The sequence below is a fragment of the Leopardus geoffroyi genome, chromosome B1 (genome assembly GCF_018350155.1).
Source record: "Leopardus geoffroyi isolate Oge1 chromosome B1, O.geoffroyi_Oge1_pat1.0, whole genome shotgun sequence".
NCBI lineage: Eukaryota > Metazoa > Chordata > Mammalia > Carnivora > Felidae > Leopardus > Leopardus geoffroyi.
In genome coordinates, this window is record NC_059327.1 from 3,068,086 (window position 1) to 3,091,364 (window position 23,279).

The 23,279-nt window shown below is 44.5% G+C and overlaps 1 protein-coding gene across 5 annotated transcripts in view; it reads right to left on the bottom strand.

The window, feature by feature from the left end:
* CSMD1 (CUB and Sushi multiple domains 1) overlaps window positions 1-23,279 on the bottom strand; it is a 2,022,178-nt gene that overhangs the window by 733,324 nt on the left and 1,265,575 nt on the right. For all 5 annotated transcript variants that reach the window (XM_045451804.1, XM_045451793.1, XM_045451792.1 and 2 more), the window contains one exon: window positions 3,970-4,082. In XM_045451804.1, coding sequence (XP_045307760.1) covers window positions 3,970-4,082 — 113 coding nt within the window. The remainder of the gene's footprint in view (window positions 1-3,969; window positions 4,083-23,279) is intronic.

Genomic DNA, 23,279 nt, shown 5'->3' on the forward strand with positions numbered 1-23,279 from the left:
GAAGCTATTCTTTGTTGTTAGAAGTTATAAAACTCTACTCATGCACGGTACTGCTGAACAGAGAAGAAGTTTGTCATCCAGAGATCCCACCCGAAGGCTTCATTAGCAGCTTAGAATCACAAAGAGTTTTTATAGGTATCCTACATAAGTTGTAATCACATTTACACCGAGGAATACTGATGGAATTTGTATAGTCTTGATAGTGACCATAAATGATCAACGTGACTGCAATTATGTTTAAAAGGTCATAAGCATAGAAATGTATATTTCTAAAAAACGTTCCCCTCCTCCACCGACTAACCCAAGATTCAGACTCTGATGGAATATATACACAGATCTTAAAACAGCCTTCGGTAAACACATTGTAAGTTTTCACTACTACTATTGTTTCTCTTGTTGCTTTTCTGGATTGCTCATCTACTATACTTTTCTTTTTTGCAGTTGTGTTGGTAATAACCTTGGTGTCTATTATTGTTTGTGTTTTGTTGTTGTTTCCTTGGAACAAATTTCCAATACAAATTGGGGCCCCTGGAGTTCAATCTAGGCAGAGAAAAAAGGAAAGACTTAGATGCACAGCCTATTTTCCTCCTGTGTCACGAAGGTTCCTGCTGGCCAGTCGAATGAAACACCTGAATGCTCCTGGCTGCAAAGTCATGCAGGCAGGGGGCCAGGAGGGTGGCTGGGGGGGGGGGGGGGTGGTCGGGGGGGACTTTGAGAGGAGACTCGTCTCATCCTGAGCTACTGAGCTATCTCTTGCCTTTTGGGGCCCATAGGCATGTTCTAGAATCAGCAGAAAGGACTATCTATAGCTTCCGCTTCCATTAATTAGTGATATTTCTTCCCTCTAGACCAGCAAAAATGAATGCAATACTTTCCTGTATAACATTTACCACACTCTTTAAGCCAGTGGTCTTTGCATCCTCTCTTGAAGGTTTCTTGACATCATCCTGGATGCTGCCCATTTGGTTGGTTTCCTTCTCAAAAGGGTAACATCTGGTACTGACCCCTATCTTCCACATATTGTCTGCTTCGATGTGGTCTTAGGCATGACTCCGCCTTTGAGATAAGGGTCTGTGTGCTAATGAGAGTAAACATTTGGCAGCTCCCTGAAATCAGTTTGTCTTGGAGTTGAACTTCAAAGTCCGCCTGGAGAGGTTTTCGAATATATTACTGTTAAGCCATGTTCATGTTCATTCCTTTTTATAGTTCTGCATCTTTTTATATTTTTGCACTACGTGCAAATTTTCTATTCATCACTCCATGTGTGTGTGTGTGTGTGTATATATATATATATATATATATAATTTTAACCATATGTATATTGGTTATATATAAATATATTTACATATATTAAATAATATATGTATATATGGTTAGCTAATTATATAAATAGTTATATGGTTATATATAGTTATATACAGTTGATTCATATTTATTTATTTATCAATGGCTGATACGTCTAAGCTATTACAATTGTCCGTCAACCAAAATGTTACTTATATCTACCAATTTGGACCCTCTTCGAATTTGGTATTCTATTTTTTGCCTTTCTTCCAATCACTGGTATAGATGCCAAATTCACTGATCCGGTTTGAGGAATGATACCTAGAAATTTCTTCTGTGGTTCAATGCCCATCTGTTAATCAGGATCAGGACCTTTGGAGAAGATCAATCAGTAGTTATAGAACAACCCTATTGATCAACCTACCTACCTATTGGTCAGTCAGTTTGCCTTCTGAATATTGATTTAGGATTTTTCTAAGTCAGGGCTATATATCTCTGTGGATATGGATGGATATAGACAAAACTCAGATGGAACTTCCCAGGCAAAGGTCCCAGAATAGGTAAACAGGGCAAAGGTCCCAGTATAGGACAAAGGTATAAGGATAGGGAATCTCAGGATGAAAACCTCCAAGATGAGGTAAACAAGATTAGGTATTCAGGGCGGGTAACATCCCTCCAACTTAGTACAAGAGCAGGAAGCTGCTTTCACAGGAAGGAAGGATCCAAGGAGGTAAACTGGTAAATAGGGCTATAGACCTCTGCAGGCAAAGTTGCCCTGAGGGGAGCTAATTAGCAGAAGAAAGGTGCCTTGTTGACCCTGAGGTAGCCTGCTCTGTCTTCCTTGTCCCCTAGGCCTGTTTCCCTAAACAGAGGTGGGACCTCATGTCTGCTGTAAACAACCTCCAGCCCAGGGCCAGGATTTTGCTTTGTAGTAACCCAAACCCCTAAACCCCCCCCCCCCCCCCCCCCCCCCCCCCCCCCCCCCCCCCCCCCCCCCCCCCCCCCCGCACATCTTGCCCTCAGGCCCCTGAGTTAGTGTTCACAGATTTATTGTCTCTGTGCACATCCATCACCATGTTTGTAAGCCTTCTGACCCTAATAAAAACGGAGCGAAGACCCTTACCCGGGCTCTTGTCTCCTCTCGCATTCTTAATCCCGCGTCCTGCCTTCTTTCTTTCTGGACAAGAAAGCGCTCCAGATGCAGACTGTACAGCATATGTATGTGTCATATGTTATGTATGCCCCCTGTTGTGACTACAGGCATGGTATGCAGCCTTAAAAGCTAGTGGCAAATAGAGATCTCTAAAAAAGGAGATCAGCCTTGCCTGATCTCAGGAAAAGAAGCCAAGTGTAATGACTCCTATAAAACCATATATTTGCAGTCAAAGAAGATAAAGGTAAGAACTTTCTGGCAGCATCAGAAGACGATGTGAGATGGGCAAGGCTCCTGATGATGGATGAATACATTTTGGTAAAACACAATTGGCCCTGCATTTGAAGTCTGGCAATTCCTCGAAGGTCCCCCTGCCCCGGGGACCCCGGTGGCAAATAAAACCAGCACTCCTCCTCCACGTGTGCTCCCCAGTGCTTTCTGTATTCAAGCCCCTGAAAATTACTCTTAGTTTTCTACCTCTTGTCCAAAAGGACACAATGAAGGCATTATGGATTTTAAAGTGGGTTTTAGATAGGACACGTCCAGACCATTTGTTGGAACGTTACTAAAATCTCCTGGAGTGGCTGGCATGATTTCGCTTTTCATTCTGCCTTTCATGGGAGCTGTCTGCAAACTGTCTCTCTGACCTACTAGATTCTGGAGCGTGGGGGCTTATAAGAATCTCCTCGTTTGACGTCCTGGCTTGCATGTGCCTAGTGTTTAGGGAATGCGGCCTTAACTGATGTGCTCATGGTCATGATTTGGGGGAAGCATGAGAAGTTTGCTTGGGAGGGCATCCTGCTTTCTGACAGGTTCATTTGATTGTTATTTGCAAATGCAAAATGGAATTGTTTTCAATGGATCTCCTAATAAGTTGGATCCTTTTTATGGTATCGATAAGGATTATTGACTATTAAAAACACATGGGCAGGGACACTATATTATCCAGGTATAAACACTAGAAATTCCATACCAAGAAGAAGTTTCAAACCTACATACTGATGACTACAGACTTTGTTTCAGTCAGCTGCAAAAAAATCTCACATTTTTCCTTTTGATGTTCACATACATGTAAATTATTAAAGCAGGTAGCTGGGTTTAGGTACTGTGAATATATGTTACAGCTGAAAGGGTATGATGTCACACTTGCATATTCGCGTGGCCTATATGCTGTACCATTTTTAAGGAGCGGATAAAGAAAACAACAGGGCAACTGTGGATATTTTCCGGTTAGGTAAATATGAATTAAAATAAATGCTAATATATATTTACTGACTTACTGATTAAAACATAGTAATAATTCAAGGAAAACAATAAAATACATTGCATGCGGTCAAAGCAAGAAAGCTTTACTAGTAAGTTGCTAGTTCCCTTTGTAGAATTTCCAAAGTCAATTGTTTACGAAAGTTCTAGAAGGTATTTTCAAGCTTATATCTCTGGTTCCATCTCTGGCAAGGGAATCCTGAACCTTGAGGGTGAGAACGCCAAAATATCTTCCGTTATTTTCTGTATATCAAATGGGGCATTCTTACCTTGAAATTGTGCATTAAATCCTTTGCGCCGATGGTTGCTGTCAGATGTAAAATGCAGTCGTAACCAGTTCTTGCTGCTTATAACGGGAGAAGGAAGGTTCATGCCAGTCAGCCTGGAAAAGAGAACCAGAAAAAAAAAATCTCCCTTATAAATCAACCAATAAATGTCCTCTATCAAACCCACTTAAAAAAGAATTTAATGTTCATTCATTTTTGAGAGAGAGACAGAACATGAGCAGGGGTGGGGCAGAGAGAGAGGGAGACATAGAATCCAAAGCAGGCTCCGGGCTCTGAGCTGTCAGCACAGAGCCCGAGCCGAACTCATGAACCGCGAGAACATGACCTGAGCGGAAGTTGGACACTCAACCGACTGAGCCACCCGGGAGCCCCTCAAACCCACTTTTCAAATTGACTGCTGACAGTCATGATTTTGAGCTGCTTAGGACAGAAGTCATTGATGAGCTGTGCTGACCCCTTGAAATGACTCAGGTAATTTCACGTTTGCCCGCATATCAGCGCTATATTTTACCCTTGATGACGTGAAGGCTTTCACCCATACTTGACGTTTTTTATTCTTCTTTATTAATGATGGACACATGAGAAGATATTCTTTGGATCTGTTATCAGACCCTGTTTTCATCAGGACCTCAATCCTAATGACTTCTAAAAGGACAAGAAATAGGCAAACGGTAACATTCTGCCTTTCACCCTTTCAACACTTTGTGATTCTGACCTGCCCTCAGATACACTGTTCATCATGTTGATAGAATCCCGCATTTCTAGTCTCCTGTGCACAGAGTTCCAAACAGTGGCCCTTCCCCACCCACGGGAGGAAGAGCAGTGTTTAGGGGGTTGGGGACAAGCACTGTGGAAGAGATTTGAAATGAGGTAAAGTTATGTTTGGGGTAAGCGGTATTTAAACACACTTAAATCTTTCAGAATCAGACAGGATCTCTGGCTAAGCTGTTGAAGCTCCCGTCCCAGTTTACACTGTGTGGTTTAGTTGTCAGGAAAAAAAAAAAAAAAAAAAGAGTAACTTACTTCCTGCTACTGAAAACCTGGCATCTCCAAGAAGTGAAAGTCTTCTCAGGGGGTAAAACTCCTCCCTGTCGGAGACACAGGGGTACGTTGGGTTTTGGCCAAAGGCAGAAGTATCCTTGGGTGGGGCCACCTCTGGTCCCACCTGGTACAAGTTCAGGTGGTACAGTTGCCTTATCTTTTCTGAACCTCTACTTTCCAGTATGTAAACGACCTGAAAACACATCCACCGAGGGCTTGAAAGAGATGATCAAGAGATACGTGTAAATGCCCCTGATGCTCGTTTTAAATGTCACCCCAAGTTATGCATTATAGGATTATTTTGCATCTCAGTTGCCAAGTACATTTGCAAAACGATGCTTATTAGTGCCGGTGATCAGCAAAGGTTTAAGCAGTCCACTTGTGGCTGGAATCTGTGCTGCCCTTCGTGGGCTGGCCTGTGCCCGCAGGGCTGCTTGGCCGGGCTGCAAGCCGTCTTCCGTGCATAGGATTCCCCAGGCACGGGCTGGCTTCCCTCCTTACTCCATTATCTGGAGGGAAAGCAGCATCAAATGAAATACATAGTCAAGCTCTCTGATGTCAGGGTGTTCAATTTAAACTCTCAGGTTTAAAAACGGATCCGTTTTTAAAGGATCCGTTTAAAGAGAAAAGCCAAACCTTGGCTGTAACCGATTGCAACAGTGTTTATGTCACCGTTTGAAATAATCTTCTGTGAGAGGAAATACACCACTCCGATCTGCCTATTTGCCTGGATTTATGTAGTTCTGACTGCCGAGGTCAGATACAGCTGCTTCTAGGAAGCATTGCGTTACTCTGCTACTTTGTTGGAAGGCTTTCTCCCCCACCACCTTGGTGAGCGTGTGTTAGATTCTGTTAGAAATAGGTTACCCCTTTGCCTCATACTGACAATGGCCAAAAGGCAAGTGACTTCTGGATTCAAAAACCCAGTATATCCTGCTCACCTACATTTACTCGCTGGCAGTTTTATAACTGAATTCCATGTTTACTTGTTGAGGCTTTAACAGTATTTTCCCTCCTCAATTAGGTTCTTTTTGAGGGGTTCAGATCTCAAGAGCAGGGTGGGATTGCATTTTAGTTGTGTATCAACATTAGTAATGTGCGTAAGTAAATATGCTCTCCACCTCCCACATTTTTCAAATACCGACCCACAAAAAATAATAGTTTTGTGTCAATCAACAAATTTCATCTCTAAAGTGAAGACATAGTTTAGGGTTTACTAGGAATGCAGTTTCTTTTTTTTTTTTAACATTTATTTATTTTATTTTTTGAGAGAGAGTGTGCAAGAAAAGGAGGGGCAGAGAAAGAGGGGGGGAAGAATCCCAAGCAGGCTCCACAGAGCACCAACATGAGGCTCGAACCCGGAAACCGTGAGATCATGACCTGAGCTGAAATCAGGAGTCGGATGCTTAACCGACAGAGCCACTCAGGTGCCCTAGTAATGTGGTTTCTGCTGTAACCATTCGACTCTGCTGTTGTAGTAAAAAATCAGCCATAAAATGGTTATTATGGTTGTGTTCCAGGAGCACTTCCCTTATGCAGGTTTGCATGTCATGTAATTTTTCTACTAAACAAAATGTTACTTTTTTTCTTTTTTCAAGTGTTTATTTAAACTCCAGTTAATTAACATACAGTGTAATATGAGTGTCAGGTGTACGATATACTGATTCAATACCTCCATGTGTCACCTGGTGCTCAGCACAGCAAGTGCATCCTTAATCTCCCCACCCATCTCCCCACTGGTGACCATCGGTTTGTTCTCTAGAGTTTGTTTGTCTCCCTCTCTTGTCCCCCCTTTTGCTTGTCTTTTGTTTGTTTGTTTCTTTCTTTCTTCCTTAAATTCCACATATGAATGAAATCACTGGAATGTTTATAGCAGCATTATCTACAACAGCCCAACTATGGAAATAGCCCAAGAGTCCTCTGACTGACCAATGGATAAAGAAAAAAAGATGTCACATATATATTACACATATATGTAATAAAAACTAATGAAATCTTTTTGCAGTGATGTGGGTGGAGCTAAAGAGTATTATGCTCTATAATAAGTCAGAGAAAGACAATTGTTACTCTTTTTTGATGGTTTTTCAAATACTGAACAATGTAAAAACCATTCTTAGTTTATAGGCTAGGTTTGGCCTGTAGACCATGGTTTGCTGACCCTTGCTTTGGCGAATCTGAGGCAATTTGTTTTTTTTTTTTTAATTTTTTTTTTTTTTTTTAATTTTTTTTTTTTCAACGTTTATTTATTTTGGGGACAGAGAGAGACAGAGCATGAACGGGGGAGGGGCAGAGAGAGAGGGAGACACAGAATCGGAAACAGGCTCCAGGCTCTGAGCCATCAGCCCAGAGCCCGACGCGGGGCTCGAACTCACGGACCGCGAGATCGTGACCTGGCTGAAGTCGGCCGCTTAACCGACTGCGCCACCCAGGCGCCCCTGAATCTGAGGCAATTTGTAAAAATACTGAGCAGGTAGATAATTAGGTGACACATATGAAGGTAGTGTAACTAGTTTCTAAAAATACGTAACTCCTGGACAGATGCATTTTATATAGAGTCAAGGGTGAGGACTTTGTAATAATTATATAATTCATTTTCTATGGTGAGAGGCAAGCCGTGCCAATGAATCACACTCCAGAGTGGATCGACGTGCTTGGATTTCTTGATTTGTCCATGGGAAATAAACAAATATTCATATCCTCTTTTCTTGGGGTGTCAGGTTGGTGGAGGTTCTATATAAGGCATATCCTTTGGAACTGTGACTTTTTCTGTCCTCTTCCACAGGCCTGGGCTAAATTTTTTTTAATGTTTATTTACTTTTGAGAGAGAGACAGAGCACAGGTGCGGGGGGTGGGTTACCCAGAGAGAGAGGGAGACACAGAATCCAAAGCAGGCTCCAGGCTCCAAGCTGTCAGCACAGAACCTGATGCAGGGCTCGAACTCATAAGCCATGAGATCATGACCTGAGCCAAAGTCCGATGCTCAACAGACTGAGCCACCGAGGTGCCCCAGGCCTGGGCTAATCTTAAAGCTGTCATTTAACAGAAAGATTACATTATAAAGTCAATTGTTCCTTCATTGCAAACTAATTTAAAGGAAGTTGACTCATACACAAGCCAGTGGTTGTTATAATAGATTTACTAAGAACTTGGATGATTCAGACAAGATGTAAAGAATTGAACTGAACAGCTTGGTGGCATCAGAATGGCTCCCAAAGGTGTCCACAGCTTAATCCCCAGGCCCTGTGACTATGTCACCTTACGTGGCAAAAGGGGGCTTTGAAGATGTGATAAAGTTACAGACCTAGGGTAGATTTTCCTGGATTATGGGGTAGCCCAATGTAATAAAAAATCCTTACAAATGGAAGAGGGAGACAGAGGAGGAGAGTCAGGGAGAAGAAGGAACCCAGGAAGGAGGTCAGGGGGATGCACATGAGAGTCATGGCCATGGCTGTTGACCCTGAAAAGGGAAAAAGGGGCCGCGAGCCACGGAATGTGGATGGTCCTTACATGCCTTCTTCCCTAGAGCCTGGAGGGGGAAAACATCCCCGCTGACACCCTAGTTTTATTCCAGTATAGCCTGTGTAAGATTTATAACCAGCACGGCCATAAAATAATACATCCATGTCAGTTTAAGCATTCATAGTTGTGTGAAGTTGTTATGGCAGTAATGGAAAACAAACCTTTTCATACATGTGTCATATGTTTCATTCTAAAACAGTCCGGAATGAAAGGAAATAGGGTAGAACATGCCGTCACTCTGAAGCTATTAATAATCTTGGGGAACTGGCCCATTTTAAACACTTTGTATAGTTATCAGGGATTGAACATCCATCATTGTTGGCTTGTTTCTCTGAAAAGTCCTGCTCAGTGCTTAGCTGTATGTCTTTGAACTCTTCTGGATTTGGTTTTCTAATAAGTAAGTAGTTTGGGACGTGAGAGATTATGGGGCAATAGTAGGAACTTGACATGAATAGTGAGCATAAGATACAAAGCAGAAACATTTCACAGAGAAAGGATGAAATAATGGCAGGGATCAAGACACGTTTCTGTCTATTAGTTGAAAGTGTCTAACATATTCTGAATTTTTATCCTATACGCATAAAAGCAAAGGAAAATTACCTGGTGAAATCAGGAGATTCAAGTATATTTGGACTTAAAAAATAAAGGACACGTCAGGGTGATCTGCCAGGAAAGGGTCTTCCTGAGGGAATGTGAGAGGCATGTCATTTCTGGAGCATCTCAAACTAGGTCAGGAAACCCATAAAGCCTCACAGCGCGAATATTGAGCAGTCCCTTTAGACATGGCTAAAGGAACTGGTAGTTCTCACTCTTCCCCCCAAGACGGCCAAATTAGGCAATTTCATCCATTGGCAAACTCATTTCTTTCAAAGACTCAACAAGGTTTCGCTGCTGCCAACAGTAAAAATAGATGTGGGACCCGCGGGGTACTTAAAGTTAAGACGACCTTCTTTGAGCCGAAATAGAACCGGCCAGTCTGTTCCACTTTCTCCAAATAGCTTTACCATAAATTTCAGGGTTCTATTTATAATACGTTCATAACTTCCTTTCCCACTTAACCTCCCGCAGTCCCACACTCTCAGGTGTAAAATGAGGGGTTTGAGTACCTCTTCTTCTCAACCATTACTGCCTTGTGTCGGTGACTCATTCATTTTACTTACGTAACTCGAAAAACATGAAGTCAATTTATTGAGATAATTTCCTGAAATGCATTTGGAAATGTGAAAGGTTTTGAAAGAGCTCTGTTTGAGCACTTGTTTGACATTAAGCCAGATTTCTTATGTCTTTAGAAAATCATCATATAAATTGCTGGGAGTTTCTCTCTAGTTAAACCTCTTTAACTGTGATGACTAAGAAGCCAGAAAGCATTAATACCATCAACAGAGACTGTGAATTACCCAGCCTCCCTAAAGAGACTCAAGAATGTCATAAACCTATTACTCCCAAGAGCTGATCGCTTGTCATCTACAGAAAGTCATCTCGAAGTTGTCATATTTTCCTGTGCTCTTCTGGACATGTAACTGACATGATTCAGAGGGTGGTGTTTCACTTCCCTCTGCTTTATAAAAATGGAATGGAATAATCTGATCCAACAAAGGGTTCCTGAAGTGTCAGGCTTCTCAGTGAGTGTTATTCATGTTACCAGGGAAAGCCACTGTCTTCTGAACATACATTGAGTTCATATTGCTTCTTCTAAGCCATATTTTGGACTTTGATGGAAGTAACGATGGATGTTAAAGGTAGTTCTTACCTTGGAAGTTCATTGAAAAGCAATGAAAAGGAGAGATCCAGAAGTGTGTGTGTGTGTGTGTGTGTGTGTGTGTGTCTGTGTCTGTGTGTGTCTGTGTGTGTGTGTGTGTGTGTGCGCACAAATAAATATGCATATACAGAGATATATATAAAATACAATAGATATATTTATATACAGATATTTCTAGAAATTTATTCCTAAAGTTTCACACTCACATATCTACCCTCTGGGAGACACAGCTACAATAACAAAAGAAAACAACCAAACAACAAAAAACCATCCCTAGCCTACTTCAAAGCATACGACAGGAGAAGACCTCTCCTTTAGAAAGTTCTTTCTTTCATCGCAATGTGTTCTTTCTGTTAGACATCTCTTCCACGCACCATGGCACTCATGAATAGCCCTCATGCAGGTCTGCCCTCTCATGGACGGCTTTTCTCTCTAGCTTCGCTCTTTGCTCGAGGTACCTGTGAAGATTCGCTCAGGATGGCACGCCAATAGCTATTCTCCTCCCTCTCACGGACGCCATCTCCTCTCATGTCTGTAGCCATCACCTTGTCCCTGCTCTGTGTTCGTCTTGTATGTTCTGTGCCTTTTACAAAAACGATTTCTAGCCTCTCGAGCTCTCCGTCCCCCGTTCAGTTCCCGGCTCATCTTTCTAGGCTCACCCCATGTACACACCCTCCCCTTGGTTTCTATGCTCTGATGCGGATGTGGTTGACTTGGTTCAGTTCCCAGCAGAAAGCCCAGTGCTCCTTCCTTGCTCAGACTCTTTGTACAGATCACTCTCCCACCAGGACCCAGGACACCCACCCACCCTGGTGCACCTCCTCTTTGCTTGCTAGCAATTCCTGGTCCCCCTGTCGATTTCAGATTATGGGTGTCATTGTCAGGGAAGCATGACTTGACCATGAAGTTGAGATCCTTCCTCCCGGGTTATGTCTTCTCCTGGAGCCTTCATGGAGACATTTCAGAGTTGAAGTTGCATTATCCCCACTGTCGCTCTGGAACCTAGCCAGGCGCTGGGCATATAGGAGCAGCTCGTTACAGATGGGATTAATAAATGGAATTAGTAACTTTAAACATGTGGCCCAGCCCCGGCTGCCTTTCACAAAGTGAGTGCGGCTCTAAACAACGCTTCCTGTCACACCAGGCTGGGCTGCATTTGTGCCCAGGCAATGTCTGTGTTGGGTATCTCGTACACCTTTGTGACCCTGGAGGAAAGCGAAGAAGGAGTGGAGAACCTGTGCCAGGAAAATAACAATGGCTCCCATATGCCCCACACCTAGGTCTCTGCACACAGACATGCACAGCTCCAGGGAATGCGATCTGAATAGATGCCCCCAGAGCTCCATTTCTTCATGGACAGGACATCTACTCTCCACTCACTGTAATAATCCCTAAGGAAATCCAGAGAGCCACCACTTGCTGCTCCAGAAATGTCCTCAGTACCCACCCCCTCGGCTCTGCCTTTGGTGGCTGGTGAGCCATTTGGCAGACGCTTAGACCATAGACACACCATGTCCCAGATTTCTGTAAGTGTGGCAAGCTCTCAGATGTGTAATCCTGATGACACCAAATCAGGCAGGGCAGCAGTGGATCCAAGGGAGGCATCAGAGTGTGCAAGATACCCTCATCTCATAGATGCCTTCTCCACCTGAGACCTGCATGCAAAATCTACTCAGACGCTGAGCATTTCGGACGCAACTCTGTGACGTCTGCTACACAACTCTCTTCTAACCAGGCACTGCCTGTGTCCTGGCCAACCCAAACCTCTATGCGTGCTGTTGGAGAGGTCTCTTCCTGTCCCTCTGTGTAACTACGACATCACTGCCCTAACTGTAATTCAAATCAACATTAGAAATGACCTGCGTGTGCCTGACACCCTGCCGGGCACTGAAGACATAAGTTTCCAGCAAGCTGTGGTCCCAACAGGCATCAGCGGAGTGCAGCCCACATAAGCGTCCACAATAGGGGGTTTCCACTCCTCTGGGGAGGGGGGAGGCCACTCCTGGAGGTGTGATGTCTGAGTTGTGACTTGCCAGCTGAATGGATAAGGGGGGGGGGGCCACTGGGGACAGCGACGAGAACAGCTTGTGCTGATTCCCAAGCTAAATCACAGCACGAGCCTCTCCTAAAAATGCTTTCATTGCTCCAAATCACTCCCGAGAAAGACGTCAACTTTCTTAGCTTGGAATTGAAGACACTTCCCGGAGACACTCCAACCACTGCTTGCCTTATCTCCTGTCTGTTCTTTCCCAAGTCCTCTGTAGGGACAGAGGGTGGCTCCCTAGCTTGTCCCAGGTGGCCCAGCTTCCAGGTCTGCTTCCCCCGCTCTCCCCCAGCCAGAGCCCCTTACCTGGCTTTTGCCTGTTTAAATTCTCCTCAAATTTCAAAGCTTTTGCAGAAGACTATCCCTCTTAAACTCCTTCCCTGCCGTGGGGAGGATCAACCACCCGTGCCTTCGTAACCCTTGAGCACCTGCTCGCATATTTCTATGGAGATGATAGGAGTGTGTGGTACTGTGGGTGGTTATGTAGATGTCCGCTTCCCCGACTGAACTGGGAGCCCACTGAGGGCACGGCCAACACCTTATTAATTTCCCTCATGCTTGCAGCACTGTGCATACACCAGAGAGTCTCAATATACCCACTTTGAATGGTTTCTGTGCTTTTATTTTTGCTCACGATGTGAGCTACTCAAACAGCGGCACACCGTAAGACTGCAGAACAGTTAAACTCCTTTTGAGAATGCCATTCCCATCTTTCCACACACAGGGAAGTCTCTGTCGAGTGTGAACACTGAGTGGGACAGATCTGGCATCTTCTTTGTGTTTCTCCTAGAATATCCACGGGACCCAGAGCAGGAATGCCGGACTCACTTAAGACAGTGAAAACATCAGTCTGTGTCAAGGAAGGAGCGGGAGCAGGACAATAAAATCTATTAGAGGTGGGGCAAAGAGGCCCAGGACAGACAAGAGGGATTTGAGAGAGGGTCAGAAAGGTGTCCAGGACTTCAGAAAGCCAGGCATCAGGAATTAACCCGGAGGTCAAGCAGAGAGGATCATTTGGGAGAGAATGTGACAAATCCTGTCCTCTAAAGCTCAAGGACTAAATGTCAGGGAATTGCCCTGAATGAAGCCGGGGAAATGGCTCAGACAGACAAGTAATAGGATAAGACAGTCAAGAGACAGCGGGCTCTGACACCATTTCTCAGTGGGAAGTTCTCTGGGCCCCTGGGCCCCCCTCCAGACAGGGGAAGGAGGCCAACCCAGAAAGCAGAGTCAGCCCATGGGTGTCTTTTCCTTCCTACACCGGAGGGCAGCCTCACCGCATCCGGGGCTGTGTGCATGCCCTTCCGTGTGGGGGGAGCCGTTCCACACATACATGGCACAAGGTCATATCTGTATTACAGATCCTGGGCGGGGAGCAAGCTCTTCTGCCTCTAAGTCAGTGACCTGGAAAACGAATCTTCCGGTCTGTGTCTCTAATCCTCTGCTCTGTCCAATATCCTGGTGGGTCGTTTTATAACTATCTGTGAAGACAGGTGTCTGGATTTTGCCAACAGGAAAAACATTCTTTGTCTCCTATATCACTTGGACTTTCAAAACAGCTAACAGTTGGTGCTAGACACGGATGAGTATCGATATCATTTTCTGGCCATTAAAAGAGACATTATCCACAGATCTCTATAATAAATGCATGCGCAGTCAATACCTGAAGACCAACTTTTTTTTTTTTTTTTTTTTTTTAAGGCAAGATAGCATTGGATTTCTGGATCACTGATCATTTTCTCTTTGATATTTTTAGCATACATGTGTTCTAAGACATTGTAAGAAATACTTTCTCCTTAATCTTGGGGTAAGATTAGTCTTATCCTAGACCATTTCAAGAACCTGAAATGGGCTAATTTATTTTTTTAGCAAACTTACTTATGTTTTTAGCAACACCTTATGCAACCAGCTGGTACGATACGGCCACCTTGCTGCGCTACGGCCCACGGCAGGAGCTCAGCCGCCCCCACTGCTATCGCAGGGCACCCGAGGCGTAGGGCTGTGACACCTGAGATCATCAGAGCCTGTGGTGTCTCACCGAGTGGCACCCCTATGTCGCCGCCCAGCTCCTGCAGACCTGGTTACACCTCACACAAGTACGCGCAACCCCCGGGTGTGGGTCTGCGGCTGCTGCCTTCCCGGCTGCTGCGGTCTGTGGCCACTACCCTCGTGTCACAGGAGGTGAGCTCCCTCCACGCGCAGGGCTCTGCATTGAGGCCACGGAGTGGCTAGCGCTCTTGCGGAGGCCCACCTCCTCCCTCCATCAGGGGCACATCTCTAATCCTGCCGTCATTGCAGACAAAAACTGTGGCATCAGCCTCACTTGGATTGAAAGCCAGCCATGCCCCGCCCCCCCCCCTCCCTGTTGGGTGGCCCCAGGCCTTTGCTCAAGTCACCTGGACCTCCAGGCCTCACCTGTGTGCATAAGCCCACGCACACTGGGCTAGACAGGCTGGGGGTGCCCAGTGCTGTTTCCTACTTTTCAATCCCAGAAGGCGTCAGTTTTGTCTTGCTTCTCTCCCAGCAGCAACGTGATTCAGGGAAAAGGGATTACATCTGACCACCTCCGCATATATATATGCATGATATACACGTACACTCTTAGGTGTGCAAGTTCTACCTATGCCGAGTGGTGAAAACTGGAGTATCTACATGTTATGTGATACATGTGTGGGCCCACAGGCATCTATCTACGTGCCGAGCTAAGAAGTTTTTGGATATAAACAACTTTCCGTTTCACGTTCATGAGCAGCATATTGTTCCGTTAACTTTTTCAATTTATCTATTCTCTTCTATATCCCAAATGTTGTGCAAAGCACATGCTTTGGCTTTGGCCAGGTAAACATGAAGGACGGAAGAGACAGGTGCTGTAACATCCCACCCATGGACTAATCTGACCACATGGTCACAGCCCCTATGGAACAGCATTGGGGAATTCACGACATCCAGACTTTCAGAGGAAACACCCTTGCAGATCAATCCGTGTTCGGAAACGTCTTTCACTGATTATATACTCTGTATTTAGAAAGCACAGCTCCAACCCATTCTCTCTGAAGGTTTCCGGTTGGGAAATAAAGGAAAAATAACAGGAAACCATGTGAAGAATGGACGTGAAAGTCTACGTGGCTCCAAGCACGTGGAAACCCGATTTGAAGTTCAAGAGAACTTTCCCATTCAATGTGAAGTGTGCTAGAGACACAGTGATTGGAATTTGTACGTGTGTTTTTGCCCCCTCCAAGCTATGCTGGCAAAGATATACATAACTTCCTTGCTCGTATCTTAACCAAGTCTGTATGTCACACATTTCTGGAACGGTCTTAGAAATGGTAGGGCCTATCCTAAGATCTGCCAATAACTTCATTTAATAAAGTATTCTCCTGAATATTAATCTAACACAAAATCACATAGGCCTTAGGAAATGCAAATTCTAGAGATATTTAAATACTCTCACAGAACCCACTTAGAGTGTTGTTGGTGGTTAATCATGTGAATACATGTCTTTCAATGTACTTATTTTCAAAAATTATTTGTTTTATTTATACTTTATTTTTTCCATCTTTATCAAAGCATAATTGATAAATAAAATTATATGTACTTGGGGGGTACAACATGATGATTTCATACAATGTAAAACGATCACCACAATCAAGGGAATTAACGCACCCATCGCCTCAGATAGTTGCCTTTCTTTGTGGTGAGAACGTTTCAGACCTACTCTCTTATCAAGTATAGAATACACTGTTATTAACTACAGTCACCGTGATGTACATCAGTCTTCAGAAATTATTCATTTTCTAATTGGAAGTGTATACCCTTTGACTAACCTCTTCCCCATTTCCCCCACGCCCAAACCCCAATGACCACCATTCTAGTTCTGCTTCAGAAGTTGGCTTTTCTTGAGTCTGCATGTGAGTGAGATCTTTGGTATTTTTCTTCCTGCTTCTGGTTTATTGTGCTCAGGACAATGCTCCCAGTTTCATGCATTTCACGGTCTTGCAGGAGATGCACAGAGACCCTTCACCCAACTAGGATTTGTTTGTTTGACTTGGAATCGGTATCATTTCTCCCATTTTACAGAAGAGGAAGTAAGCCCCTAGGCCTGGAGTTTGGTTTTTGGACTTAGCATACAGTACACGATAGGTATATCTGCCTTATTATTGTTGAATATTGAGTTTAGTGCCTTTTAGATTTGGAAAATGCACATCCGTGTAGGTCTGTGGGATCGTGGGGGCTGGTCCAAGGTAAATCACATCCCAACCTACAATCCCTTGTTCACTGAGCCAAATGTCTGCTGCTTCTTGAAAATGTGCAGGAGCTCAGGTCTGGTCAGCCACAGGTGAATCTGGGTGAACTTGGAGGGCTGGCTGCCAGAGAACTTCAAGCCAGCCTCCCCGTCCAGTCTGGGGGTAGACGACGCTCTGCCTTTGTGTCAGGCAAGGGTTATTGGTCTCATCGATCATCCCCATTAGCTGGTAGGTAGGATTCAATATCTCACATAAGTAATTTAACTCTTAAAGCATCCTCAGGTTTGAGAATCTGTGTTCAGGCTTTCGGCAGAAGGAATTTCACAAAAGAATTTCATATTGTTGCAAATGCAGGATTTCCTTCATTTTATGGCTGAGGAATATCGCATTGTATATAGGTTTATATTTATAGTGCATGTACATTGTATATGTATATTATATATATTGCGTTGTGTATGCATATGTATGTGTATATATGTACGTCTTATGTGTATGTATATATGTGTATTATGTATGCATATCACCTTATCCAAGGAGAGCCTGCTTCGTACTTACGGCTTTTCAAGCATCTGTTCTGTGTTGAAGGAGGGTAACCAGTGCACAAAAGGCCAGCTGACTTCCTCGCCGGCCTGCTCACACCATGCCTGAGGAGCTATTGCTTTTACTCTAGGAATGGTGGTGTTTTTTGTCTTTTTTTTTTTAAGTTAATATGGATAAGCAGAGTTGAAGCAATAATTAAACATACAACTTTTCTTTAATACTAACTAAACTGGGGGCGCCTGGGTGGCGCAGTCGGTTGGGCGTCCGACTTCAGCCAGGTCACGATCTCGCGGTCCGTGAGTTCGAGCCCCGCGTCGGGCTCTGGGCTGATGGCTCAGAGCCTGGAGCCTGTTTCCGATTCTGTGTCTCCCTCTCTCTCTCTGCCCCTCCCCCGTTCATGCTCTGTCTCTCTCTGTCCCAAAAATAAATGAACGTTGGGAAAAAAAAAAATTAAAAAAAAAAAAATACTAACTAAACTGACTGAAAAGCAATGAAAACTTAAAGTTTTACTCTTGCCGTTTTTCTGTGTACTTTTAATATCCACAGAGATACTAGTGAGACTCTCACACTTGAAAGCAATTATTCTAATTAATTTGAATCTTCACTGTGATTCTTCCCTGTAAGTCGGTAACAAGATAAACCGTAGTCAAATACTGGTCTGTAGTCATAATCATCTTGAGAAGAACTAGAATATCGTTAAAAGAAAGTTGTACCAAAACGGCTAAAAATACCCATTAAATATTACATTCAAAATCACTCACTGATGCAAAAGAATATTCCAGAGAGGCTTAGCTCATAGTGACATCCTGAACAATTTTTTTCTTCCACGGTCAAGGAGTAAATTGTAGATAAGCAAAAAGAATAATAATAGTAGTAATAATAAAATTTAAATTAGTCACAAAAATGAATCTAATATTCTAAATGTTTTCCTATACGATATGCGTAGGTAGATGTGCAAAGGTGGTGCTATTTATATACCACTTAAAGACCTACTTTTTCTCTTTCAGTGAGCATTATCACCTTATTAATATATATCATCTGTGAAAAACAATAATGTTTAAAAAGACGGGGGCATCTGACTCTTGACTTCAGCTCCATCATGATCTCATGGTTTGTGACGTCAAGCCTGGTTGGAATTTTCTCTTTCCTCCTGTCTCTGCCCCTCCCCAGCTTGTGTGTGCGCTCTTTCTCTCTCTCTCTCTCTCTCTCTCTCTCTCTCTCTCTCTCTCTCTCTCTCTCCCCCTCTCTCTCTTTATCCTTCTCTCTCAAAAAAAATGTTTAATACATATAGTTTGTGGATTTTATGTACTATCCCATTGAATGAATATTCCATCGCTCATGTAACCGATGTCCCAGTGAAGTTACTCGATATGATTTCTGCTAGCTTGATGAATTTTATACTAAACCACATCGTGATGAGTGCTTTTTGAATCACTGCATTTATTTCCTTAGGATCAACTCCTAGAAGTAGCGTTGATGGGTCAGAAAGGATTCACTTCCTCAAGACTATTTTTTTAATAAACATATAGATATTGTAAAATTGCCCTCTAAAAAAAGATAAACTTTGGGAAGAACCCTTTCAAAGGGACTCTATGAACTTTCTAGTGTGATCTTCCGTTCTTTGATTTTGCCACCTTCTCTGTGAACTCTGAGCACCTATGGCTTGTTTTTCTCCTTTGGTATTACCTTGTTCTTTCTCACGGCAGAGTTGTTACCACGTCCGTCTCTACCTTGAGATGAAAAGCTACCGGAAGCCATGGCATATGTTTTGAGTGTGAAACCCCTCTGATAGGATTCCCTAAAAGCTGCATCTATGTATTGCTTCTTTTTCTTGATAAAAAGGAAATGCTAGGAATCATTAAGAGGCTCTCCACACCCATAACAGCCATCAAAGGGCCTGACAGGAAAAGTGTTTTGCATGTTCTTTTTTCTCTTGTCATTACTGACCATCCTTCCAAAATTGTCACCTACCGTCCCTGTGACTGTGATAACTCCCCTTCCCCATCTGCCACAAAATCTGTACATGATTAAATGTTTCTTTGCATTCTCTTAACCATGGCATATTCAGCAGCTAATCTAAGAAAAGAAAAGAACAAAAACAAATTGTGGTGCCACTCGATGTTTTAGTCTCAAGCCTATTTCTCTGGGGCTAAATTAATTGCTTTCAGATGGCAGGTGAATTTCCTCTTCTGCCGGGAGGTAAACGAAACTTTCACCTGGGGTTGTTAACGTGGGCTGAGCGTGCAAGCATTTTGTGTGTGTGTCCACGGAGACACTCGGCCACTAGGATATTGTGTTCTTAGGGTCTTGGAAGGTTCTATCCAAATTGTTCAAAAGAAGAAAAATTAACACGTGCTGATTATCACTTGGTACATTTTGGGGGAGAAAACATGCCTAACTGCATCAGGGCCAGGTTCTTCCTGGTTTGCAAATCACTTGCATTTGGCAAGTCCTATGTGTGAGGTCACGGCCGCTCCCAGGTGCTGCTGGAGGCCAGCGGCCACGGCCACGTGCTTGTTCCTTGTTGCTTGGGGACAAAGGGCTCCCTGAAATTCGGGCGGCGTTGCTTCAGACCCTGCACCAGCACCGTGCCCTGGAAGGGGAGTGCCCATCCACAGTGCTCTGCAGGGCACAGGTAAAGTCCTTTTCCTAGGCTGCTGGGGGAGGGGGCAGGGCCGCTCCCAGACACCAGCCTCCCAACACCCAGCACGTCTGAGTGGTCACACGTCTGCTCCTAGGGGTGCTGGATTCGCACGGCCAGGGCAGAATCACAGCCCCCTGAAGCCCCAGAGAGCTGGAGGGCAGGGACTCCGAACAGGCCAGCCCTAAAATCTCCCCAGAGGGCTTGGTGGGGGTGGGGGTGCGTGGCGCGGCCCCTGGTGACCCAAAGTAAAGAGACACTGGATGCTGGCCTCAGTGGCCTAGAGTGAGTGATTGAAATGAGAGTAGTATCAGTCGCTTCTCCCGTTTTCGGAAATACTCTGGGATCCCTTTACTATGAGCAAAGGCATGGGTTCGGTTGATTCTCTGGATCCTCTCCCTGTCCTTTGCCCACTTTCAGAGCAACCGCAACCCTGATCTGACCCAGATATGAAGAGGGCAAAAATAGCCAGGAGGCAACTCAACACGCCGTGTGATGTCTGCTGGCATCCGGTAATTACAACATTTATCCAATTCCCGGCTGCCCAGAACCTGTGCCCTCGTTCAGCGGGCCCCACACAAAGTGTCTGGTCCTGGCATCTGACTCCTTCTTTACCTCTTCATCTTCCCAGTCCATACCAGGACAACGTGTGTGAGCATCCGAAACCGGGAACAAAGCTTCCCTTTGCTCCTTGTATCCTCGGAAGGGGAGAAATCTAAAAGGCAGATCCATTTGACACATACTGAACGGTCCGTAAGGCCCCGTGACGGCCACTCATCGCGGTGCATGGTCTCCAACACGCGTGTGTGTCGGAAGCTGCTGCAGCCGCTCGTCACCCGCCCTCCGTGCCATGTCCCTCACCCGTTTGGCCCTGTGTCCCCAGAGTGTGCGGCTTCCTCAGGTGTCGCCTTGCCTTACATAGTGCTAGCGAAACTCCAATAGGTGCGACGTCAGTATTGTTGCAGCGCTATTAGATGTTGACTTCCGGTTTCTTCGCTGGTTGACAGCGGTAGCATCCTAACTGATCGACCCCCTAGAAGTGATGATGACGGTGATGATGGAAATAGTAGTAACCCAGAATAAATATTTTTCAAGTGTCAGCCCTCTTTTAGGTTTTGTCACAACTCAATCATGGAATTTGCCCCATGTACCGATTATTTTAATGTTATTCATAATAAAAAAAATCCTGGGGATCTGTGAGGTTAAGCAATTTGCCGCAAAGCTAAGAGTCCAAATTAAAACCACATCTGTTTTCTCCTCACTCTTCCCGCACTCTTGGTTTCTCCCTCCACCATCTTTCACGCTAGCGCTCTTGGCTAGATTCCTAAAGTACAGCTTGAGTCCTGCCACTTCTCGAAAAATGTTCCCTGTCCGTCTCCTGTTAGACCCTGAGGATAAATGTACCCTCCTTAGAATGTCCTCTAAAACCTTTCTTGTTCTCTTTTTTAACCACCTGACCTCACCTCACTCTTCAACCTTATTTTATCCGTTGAGATTTGGCTCCAAGGCCACCTTCTCTATAAATTCTTGCAGATTCCCTCAGTCAGAAAGGAATTTCTACGCATTCCCACGGCATCTGAGTTTTAGTGGAGTGCATAGCACCTTAGATTTCGTAGCACGGCTAGATATTCGGACATCTGTCCTCTCCCCAGGACGCCAACGTGATGTAGCAGGGAGCATGCTCTGTCTGCTGGTTGCATTTGCTGTCCCTCCGTGGGGCCCTGCTTGGGGCTGCACCACACTGCCCACAGGGCATAGGGGAGGTTGACTGCATAAATACATGACCGTTGTTTACTTGCATCGGTATTCATCTTTCATTTCCCTCATTAGCTTTCGGAATGCCAGCGCTTTCTGCATTTGCCTGGTTAATCTTCGGTTCCGAATGGGTTTCAAACTCTCACTGTCCTTTTTGAACTACGGAACACATAGCCGGAGATTGTTGAACAGATCCCTTTGACCAGCATTAGATTAAAAGGAACAACATCTTGTTTTCTGCTAATTAGATTCAAATTTTGGCGGAAGGATTTTTACGTCATATTCTGATCAGCACCAGGTGGCGGATTCAGGGTCAAATTGTAAAGCAATGTTCATTTATTCACATAAAACTTAAGTCGAAATGGGATTTGGGAGGCACGCCTGAAACATTGCAAAATGAGTTAAAAACAAAAAAGTTCATATCATGCATTGGAAAAATTAAAGGAAAGAGAAAATGAGACAAGATAAGATGGACCCGGGAGAGAGGCTATGCGCCAAAGGGTTCCTCCCACACATTTGGTTCTGGATCTTTCAGCAGACAGAGCAAACAGGGAAATAGGATTGACTTCAAAGTGCACATCAACTGAAAACCAACCATGTTTGGGAGACAGAAAGAAAAGAAGTGTTAAATTCATGATCATCATGAAAAAGACACTGGTTGAGGTCCTGAATGATATCACCAGTGGGGTCCTAACAAGAAAAACAAGGAAACCTTTTGGGAGAGGTCATCTTAAACTGTTTCCTGATGTAGACCCTTGTGCTGATGTCAATGTGTAGTTCAGTACAAGCCATGAGGGGTTGGTGAAGGGACCAACACAACGCCATTGAAATGGGTTCTATTTCTTCAATGATTTACGTAAGCATATGGTTCAATTACCCTGTGACCTGGGTTGTGAATTAGTTTTGTCCCCCTACTGAGCTAAAAGTCCACGAAACATTACTGAGCATTCGTGTCATTGCGTGGTTGGCTGCATTTTGCCCATAGTGGGGTTATTAACAACCTGGACTCCATCCTTGGACCTCTCTCCCGCTCTACATTCACCCTCCCAGAGAGTTCACCCAGTCTCATGGCTTCAAATGCCATCTATATGCTGGCGATGCCAGTATGCATCGTCAGCCTGGACCTCTTTGCCAGACCTGCAGCCCATCACCCAGTGTCCTCCGTGTCTGGTCCACGTACTGTCCAGTTGCCATCTCAGAGTGGGCTTGTCCACCTGCCTGGTGGGTTTCATCGTTGTAAATCTGCCCCTCTCCCCTGCTCCCCTCTTCCTCTCACATGCACTCTATTTATCAGCATATCCAATGGATCCTGCCTTCAAAAGAGATCCATATCTGACCATTCTCAGCACCTCATGGGTACCCTGTTCTCAGCTGGATGGATCCATGGTGTCCCCCACCATGACGTTTGCAGCCTCCTCACTTCCGTCCTTGCCCCTACATCTCATTCTCAACACAGCATCCAGAGGAATCATTTAAAGCATGAATTAGATCACAACTCATCTTTGAACAAAACTCTCCAATGGTTACCCAGCTCATTTAGAGTAAAGCTAAAATCTAAAAATGTCCTGCGAGGACCTACAACCTTTTATTCTTCTCTAAATGCATCCCTGGCCACTTTTGATCCACACACTTAGTTAGCTCTGGCCGCGCTGGCTTCTTGCTATCCTGTGAATACACCAGGACCTTTGAACCTGCAATGCCTTCTGCCCAGAATTCCAGATATTCTCAAGGTTGGCGTTCTTTCTCCTT